General features: G+C 46.4%; 1 protein-coding gene across 6 annotated transcripts in view; it reads left to right on the forward strand.

Moving 5' to 3' along the window:
• Itsn1 (intersectin 1) overlaps positions 1–8,488 on the forward strand; it is a 183,907-nt gene that overhangs the window by 87,494 nt on the left and 87,925 nt on the right. For all 6 annotated transcript variants that reach the window (XM_031364396.1, XM_031364398.1, XM_031364401.1 and 3 more), the window contains 4 exons: positions 743–855; positions 2,422–2,684; positions 4,603–4,752; positions 4,832–4,972. In XM_031364396.1, coding sequence (XP_031220256.1) covers positions 743–855; positions 2,422–2,684; positions 4,603–4,752; positions 4,832–4,972 — 667 coding nt within the window. The remainder of the gene's footprint in view (positions 1–742; positions 856–2,421; positions 2,685–4,602; positions 4,753–4,831; positions 4,973–8,488) is intronic.

Here is an 8,488-nt window from a genome sequence, read left to right on the forward strand (position 1 = left end):
CCCCAGGAAAAGCCTGCAGTCACTGTCCCCCCACCCACATGGTAGTGTATGAACTCACCATCCCCCAATGCTCCATTTACCTGGTAAGAGACAACTGAAGACCTGAGTTTATATGAGGAGTCCTCAAGATTTGAGGTGAGGCTTGGGCACAATCCCTGTTAAATGAAGAGCCATGGAACCATCAATATCTGCTTTGTGTGGCACTGGGAGCAAAACTCCACAGGCAGGGAACGGCAGGCAGCAAAACCTCATAGCCTTGGAACATTTCAGAACGGTGTTTAAAAGACACTAAAATAGTGTCTCTAAAGGGAGGGCTCTGACCTCAGTTAGCTGCACTGGTGCCTGCCTGGGGGAAGCTGCGAAGTACTTCATCATTGACCGGTTACGTAGCCCTCATGGGCTGCTCTAACTCATGTGGTGGTCCTAAATTGTTCATTGGCTTTGGCAAGCATGATGTTTTGGAGAGTGCTGGCGATCAGATCAAGCCCAGGATCTTACGCATGTGAGCATGTGCCGCCGCTGAGCAGCCTCTCTACCAGTAACAGTGAGAGAGCTTGGCACTCTAGTGGAATCTAGTGGCATTTAATTGCCCATTTAAAAAAAAAAACTTACTTAAGAAGAGAAAACTAAGTGTTCTGTCTCTGGTGAAGCCTGCGCCATGGTGTGAAGTAGCCAGCCTTCCCTTCCTCCGTGGGTGCCGTGCTGCCCGGGCTTCATGTAATGCTCTTCCATCTTTCCGCAGAAGGGTCCGCTCTGGCAGTGGGATGTCTGTCATCAGCTCCTCTTCTGTGGATCAGAGGCTGCCTGAGGAGCCGTCGTCAGAGGACGAGCAGCAGGTAGAGAAGAAGCTGCCTGGTGAGTGGCCCCTGAAGCTGAGCAGCTAGCTGAGGGAGAACTCTAGCACAAGATGGCGTGGTCATTGCTGCAGCCGCCCAGGTGCAGGAGCAGGCGCTTCCAGGATGGCTGATGAGAATGTTTAATGCACCTTTATCTCATCCTTGAAGTGGGATCTGATTGCCTCCTGTGAAACACAACTTTTATAGGTGCACTCTATGGAACAGAGAACACTGCACTTTGCTGTGCGTTCTATGGAACAGAGAACACTGCACTTTGCTGTGCGTTCTATGGAACAGAGAACACTGCACTTTGCTGTGCGTTCTATGGAATAGAGAACACTGCACTTTGCTGTGCGTTCTATGGAACAGAGAACACTGCACTTTGCTGTGTGTTCTATGGAACAGAGAACACTGCACTTTGCTGTGCGTTCTATGGAACAGAGAACACTGCACTTTGCTGTGCGTTCTATGGAACAGAGAACACTGCACTTTGCTGTGTGTTCTATGGAACAGAGAACACTGCACTTTGCTGTGTGTTCTATGGAACAGAGAACACTGCACTTTACTGTTAAGTGGTTTCTTGGTATCACCAATGCAGCAGTCAAAACGAGTCACCTACCAACAAAGGAACGTGTTTTAGTTTTAATGTGAACTGGTTTTTAAGTAACCCTCATTTTAGTGGCAGATCTATTATGCTGTTGAGCTAGTCTGCAGTGACATGACTCTGAATTATTAGTGAATGGTAATGCTGCTCAGAGGCAGTTTAAATTTATTAAGGCTCTCTGTTCTAACTACTTTCTTTGCCAGTGTCACCTGGCTGCATTTTCCTTGTTGTCCACTTACTTGATTGGCTCAGGCATTCAACTCTTCTAGATGATTACATTGCTTTTCAGTTTGGTTCAATGATAAAATACTTACTGTAAATGACCTATGAGCAAGGCTGTATGTTAAGTATACTGAAAAATGTACATATTACTATGATTATACTCTCAGGAATATTATATTAGGTTGGTTGCTTTCTGCAACATAAAGGTCTTGGTATGTCACTCCAGCTAGCCGATCTCACAGCAATCTTCCTGGGTCTCTCTGAGTGCATGCTGGGACTGCAGGTTCATGCTGCCACATATGGTTTCTAGTAAGATTTAAGGCACAGAAGAAGGAATCATTCCAGAGACCTGAGAATGTAGAAAGTTTGTGTGTGCGTGCTAAGCCTACCTGTGGTTGGCCAACATGGCCAACATGGAAATGCATCTCCAAAGAATGAGTCGGAGGAGTGGCTTGAGAGGACAGAAGCATCTATTTGTCCCTGTGTGTGAGACTGCCACCCTCTGGTAAGGGTGGAAATGAAGTGTCATCAAACACAAGATTCTTAGCTTTGGGGTTGTCTTTTCTGTTGGCAGTAGTGATCTATGATTTTAAGCGGGGAAGGACACTGTCAGGGTATTTTGGCTTTGGTCTTTTTTTTTCCTGCAGTCAAGGGCGTCCCAGGGACCTCGGCAGTTCTGGGTTTGGGTTTGTATTGCAGTGTGCACCTGAGTGTTTCTTTGGCAATGACTTTCCATCACTGGTGTCTCCTTTGTTTAAGTGACATTTGAAGATAAGAAGCGGGAGAATTTTGAGAGAGGCAATCTGGAGCTGGAGAAGCGCAGGCAAGCCCTCTTGGAGCAGCAGCGCAAAGAGCAGGAACGGTTAGCTCAGCTAGAGCGTGCTGAGCAAGAGCGGAAAGAGCGAGAGCGCCAGGAACAGGAGCGCAAGAGACAGCTGGAGCTGGAGAAACAGCTAGAGAAGCAGCGGGAGCTGGAGAGGCAGCGAGAGGAGGAGAGAAGGAAGGAGATCGAGAGGCGGGAGGTGAGCATTGTGCTTTGGCTCTGGCGGTGGGGATCCATCCTGTCCTTGTGAGGTTTAGTGTATCCAGAGTTGCTCAGCCTTCACCATCTACTCCAGAACGTGTCAGGATCCAGTGATCAGCTGTTCCCTAGCCACCTGGGCGTGCTAACTTATATACTGCCTTTATTCGCCAGTTAACAGAGAGATAGCTTTGGTGCCAGACCCAGATAGTGGAAGCCGATTCTTGTCTCTCTTGTCTGAGTGTATTGCTACGAAAGCACTGCCACTGCTCTCCCACGTGAACCTAATATAAAGACAAGGTTTTCCTTATTAAAAAATGTTTTAGTGAGGCTAGAGAGATGGCTCAGTGGTTAAGAGCTCTGGTTGCTCTTCCAGAGGACCAGAGTTCAATTCCTCGAACCTACATGACTCAAATATTGTGGCACCTTCAAACATACATGCAAACAAAACACCAATGCACATAAAGTAAAAATAAATCCTAAAAAAATAGTTGTATCATCTTCTAGTTAATGCTTTAGAAACAGTATGAAATGGTTAGCAGCTTTGTGTTCAAGCAAATACATGTGGATACTAACAGGGTTTTATGTTCATTTATTTGGTGCTGAGGAACACAACAGGGCTGAGCACATGCGGACATCACTAGTCCCTGAAGATACAGAGATGGCCCAGTGCTCTGTCTGTCCTCCAGGGTGTCACAGTATAGCTGAGAGCTTGCTACATGACAGGCAGTCACACTGAGTGCCATCTGCCCTGCCTCCCAGGCAGTGAAGATTTGGTTGATACTTTGAAGTTACAGCTTTTATGTTTAAGAAGAAAATGTGTGATTAGGAAGGTGGAAATCCCAGACTTGTTTGTTTGTTTGTTTTTGTTTCTTGAGACAGGGTTTCTCTGTGCAGCCCTGGCTGTCCTGGAACTCACTCTGTAGACCAGGCTGTCCGTGAACTCAGAAATCCGCCTGCCTCTGCCTCCCAAGTGCTGGGGTTAAAAGCGTGCGCCACCACCGCCCAGCTGGAATCCCAGGCTTTCAAAACTAGAGATGCTGTCATAGAGTTTTTATCACTGCAACAGAACAGAATGACCCAAAAGCAAGTTGGGGAGAGAAAGGGCTTGCTCAGCTCTCATTCCCACATCGCTGCTCATCTCCAAAGGAAGCCAAGACAGGGACTCAAAAAGGGCAGGGATCTGGAGGGAGGAGCTGGTGCACAGGCCATGGAAGTCTGCTGCTCTCTGACTTGCTCAGAGCCCAGGACTACCAGCCCAGGGATGGCACCACCCACCATGGACTGGGCCCTCCCCCACTGATCACAAATCGAGAAAATGTCTTACAGCTGGATCTCATGGAGGCATTTCCTCAGTTGAGGCTCTTCCTCTCTGAAGACTCTAGCTTAGGTCAAGTTGACACAAAACCAGCCAGTACAGATATGTTTAGCGTATGCCCAATTTGGAAATCTAAGTGTAAAATGCTTCCAGATTCAAATCTCCACTCAAATAGTTATATAGGGTGGTTAACCAGTGAGGCCATGCAGAGACCTAGGGATGGTCTCAGTCATCACCTAGACAAGGAACCTTCAACTTACAGGGAGCAACTTCTCCTTCAGCAGGAGAAAGTCAAGTTTGTTTGGTTTTGTCCTTGAGGATTTTAGTTTGAGACAGAAACTTCCTTCCTCCTTGAATCTGCAAATGAGGACACGTTTACTTAGCCCACTGTGCTTTCTGGGAGGCTGCGGAACGGGCTGGAGTGGGAAAGGGCTCTGTCAGCTCTCACCTATGTAACATAACTCAGTCAGAGCTGGGGTTGGCTGAGCCCTGCAGTAGAAGGTGTTTCACCTGTACAAGAAAGGGCTTACTAGGCATTTTTTAAAAAGCAACATTGCACAGTGTCACAATTAAGGAATTAATAAGCTGTCTGTAATCACAGGCAGCAAAACGGGAACTCGAACGGCAGCGACAACTTGAATGGGAACGGAACAGGAGACAGGAGCTCCTGAATCAGAGGAACAAGGAGCAGGAGAGCATCGTGGTCCTGAAGGCGAGGAGGAAGACTCTGGAGTTTGAGTTAGAAGCTCTGGTGAGTGTGGCTTGCCCTGGGTCAGCCCAGCACTGGGGTGTTGACCTCACACTCACCCTGTCATTTTCCTTTATTGAAGAATGACAAAAAGCATCAGCTAGAAGGAAAGCTTCAGGATATCAGGTGTCGACTGGCATCCCAGAGGCAAGAAATTGAGAGCACGAACAAGTCTAGAGAGCTGAGAATTGCTGAAATCACCCACTTACAGCAGCAGTTGCAGGTGGGTTCCACGGCTGAGCTCGAATCACGAGCTTATTCACTAGGCTCTGAGGGCCAAGCAGAAAGGATGGTTGTGTCCTTGCCTGAAAGGGACCTCTCAACTACACCCACAAGTGTCTCCTAACACTGCTGTGAGCCTGAGGCTGCAGGGGAGCCAAGGGGACTAGAAGCTGCCTTCTGGGAGCTGCTCTCTGCAGGAGCAGTCCCTCTCCACCTAAGTACAGCAGGGGTGGGTTTCTCTCCCACAGTACTTAAGGCTAGGGGGGTGTTGTTGATTTGTTTTGTTTTTTACTTAGAATATTTATAAACATATTAGTGAGTATCTTAGGGAAAGGAGCCCAGTCTAGACATGAAATGTATGTCTTACATGAATGATCTGAAAATAATTTTGTGATATTTTTAGTGCATCTGCACTGTAATTGTCTTCGGTAGGGTTTTACTGCTGTGGACAGACACCACGACCAACGCAAGTCTTATAAAGGACAACATTTAATTGGGCTGGCTTACAGGTTCAGAGGTTCAGTCCATTATCATCAAGGCTGGAACATGGCAGCATCCAGGCAGGAGGAGTTGAGAGGTCTACATCTTCATCTGAAGGAAGCCAGAAACATACTGCTTATCCTCAGGCAGCTAGGAGGGTCTCCAAGCCCACTCCCACAGTGACCCTCTTCCTCCAGCAGGGCCACACCTTCTAGTCGTGCCCCTCCCTGGGCTGAGGCAATGCAAACCATCACAGTATTATTGTCAGGTGCTGACTTTCCCACTGGAGGCTTCATGTCAGTATTCCTGCATTTCAGATGATAGTGTGAGATGGCAGGTTTTCAGATCAGGAGTGCTCAGCTTGGTGCCATAGAGGCTGGGTGGTAGGAGAGGAAGGATCTGGAGGAGGAAAAATTTTAGTGTAATTCAGGTCTTGTGGAAGTCGGTTCTGTGAAGGGGACAAAGCAAGGGAAGAGCAGTGACTGTCCGAGGGACAGCCTCTGGGAGGCAGAAGTACGTGGAACCCAGGTCACAGGGGACATGTCATCCCTCAGTGGGCTGTGGGCCTTACTTTGATCAAGTGTTTCCATAGGTATGTGAGTCCCAGAGTAGCTGGCTAGGTGGGTACACTGGAGTCCCGGAGCATCTCTGCTTCATCTCGCTGCTCTCCTGTCCGATGCTGCCATTATCCTGGTGGTCTCTCCATGATAGGCTCTTTTAGCTAAAGGGTGTGTTCATGTTGAGTGAGCAAATAGGTTCCTTTTGCTCTCTAGGTAGCACTCCACCATTTATCCAGTTTTGGAGTTAAAAACATTTTCCTACATTTTTACTTACTATGTGGGGAGTGTGCGTGTGGAGGTGAACGCAGGGTGTTGTTCTCTCCTACTGTGAGTCTTCCCTAGCTGAGGTGGCTCCGGTTTGGGGATTTATGTACAGGGCTTGTGGGGAAATGTTTTGTTGCCCTCAGGCAGGCTTTTCACTGAATTGCTGTCCGTGAGTTTGATGAGCAGGTGGTGGCTGTTCATTTTCTCTCTGGCCAGCTCTCAGGTGAGCAGTGTGGTTGTTGGTCATCCTCATCTGCCTCTGATACTTTGAGCTTTACCCCTTCAGGTGGGGACGTAGCACTGTGGCTTTGGTTTGCACCTCTGCATTCTAAAGCTATTGTGTGCCATTTCAGGTGCTATTGGTGTGTCTGTTTTGTTGAAGCATTTGAACAAATCTTTGATCCATTTTTATTGGGTTGAAGGGTGTTGAGTTCCTTACATTTTTTTCCTACAGCAAGCCATTTGTCAGGTAACTTGTTTGCTGATGTTTGACATTTTCAACCTCAGATTTCACTTCCTCTTCTCACTGTGGTGTTTTGTTTGGTGGTGTTGAGACAGGATCTTGCCCTGTATCCCTGGCTGGTCTGAAACTCTGTAGGCCAGACCTCCTTAGTGCCTGGGGCAGTCACTGGGGCTTCTGCTCTCCAAGAATGGTTCACAACCATGCGCTACACAGGCCCACTTGCTTCATCATTCTGTGATGTTTTTCTAAGGGCAGATGTTTTACCTTTGATAAGGTCCAGTCTGCTAATTTTTCCTCTGGTTCTAAGAAATTATGAAATAAGTACATCCGCTGTGCTGTCTAAGCTGTTTCTTGTGGTTGGGTCCGAATCCACTTCAAGTTGATAGTACATGCAGGTGAAGGTGAGGATGAAGGCTGATCTTTTCTCCATAAAGATAGGTTCTCAGTACCGTTGACTGAAAACTCCCTGTGAAGTTCCTTAGTAGCTGCTGAAAGTTAATTGAATACTCTTTTAGAGGTCTGTTCTGGATTGTGTTCCTTGATCTGTCTGTTCTTTCTCCTGCTGTTGATAATTATGGCGATAAGTAGTGTGAATTCTCTATTATTACTCCCCCATCCCTTGCTTCTCTTTTTTTATCTTATATCTATTTGAAATCCTTTACATTTATGCATTTATAGCTTAATCTGACAAGATTTGTCATCTTTGTTTGTTTGTTTTTGGATTTTTCGAGACAGGGTTTCTCTGTATAGCTGTGTGGCTGTCCTGGAACTTACTTTGTAGACCAGGCTGGCCTCGAACTAAGAAATCCGCCTGCCTCTGCCTCCCAAGTGCTGGGATTAAAGGCGTGTGCCACTACAGCCCGGCAGGTTTTCCTTTTCTAACCTGTGTATCTTCTGTGCTTTCCTTTTTTCTTTGTTTTCAATCTTATGACATTGAAGAGGACCTCTAGTATATATATTGTTATATACATACAGCATATATGTTTTATATGTGTGTGTGTGTATATATTCTTTCTGTATATATGTTATATAAGAAGTGAGGGCTTGTCTTGGGCCTTAGTCTTGGATGAGAGGCTAGTTGGGCCCTTGTTTGGTTTGGCATCTATTGAGGTAATAGAGGTTTCTTCCCTTGATTTTGTCAGTAGGATGATTCATAGTGATTGAATTTTGAACATTTGAACAGGGATCCATTCCTGACTAAGCACACTTAGTCACAGTATATAATTTATAAATGTTTTATTAGATTCTATTTGCTGTTGTTTTATCAGGGGGTTCTCCTGCACATTCATGGAGATGTTGATTGGTAGTTCCTTGTGAATTTCCTCATCCAGTTGTGGTATCAGGTTAACACAGGCCTCAGAACATAACATTGGTACTGAATTTTTTCTTCGTACATTCTAGAAATGTTGACGTTGAAACGTTCTGGTGATAATTAGTAGCGAAGGCTCTGGGGTTTCTATTAAAACTTTCAGTTTATTCTTGAACCTTCTCAATAAATATATTTTAATTAGCTTGTTCAATTATCTAAATGATCAATATATATTCATAGAGTTGTCAGTCTGTAGTGATATGTCTGTCATTTTTTCTAGTGGCTGCCATTGCCTCGCATTCTCTTCCACTGGCTCAGCTTCTACCTCCTGCTTCGCTCCCTCCTCCTGCCTCCATCCCCACCTTCCCTGCTGTCCATCCCCACCCTCCCTGCTGTCCATCCCCACCCTCCCTGCTGTCCATCCCCACCCTCCCTGCTCTC

This window comes from Mastomys coucha, unplaced genomic scaffold (assembly GCF_008632895.1).
Source record: "Mastomys coucha isolate ucsf_1 unplaced genomic scaffold, UCSF_Mcou_1 pScaffold12, whole genome shotgun sequence".
Lineage (NCBI taxonomy): Eukaryota > Metazoa > Chordata > Mammalia > Rodentia > Muridae > Mastomys > Mastomys coucha.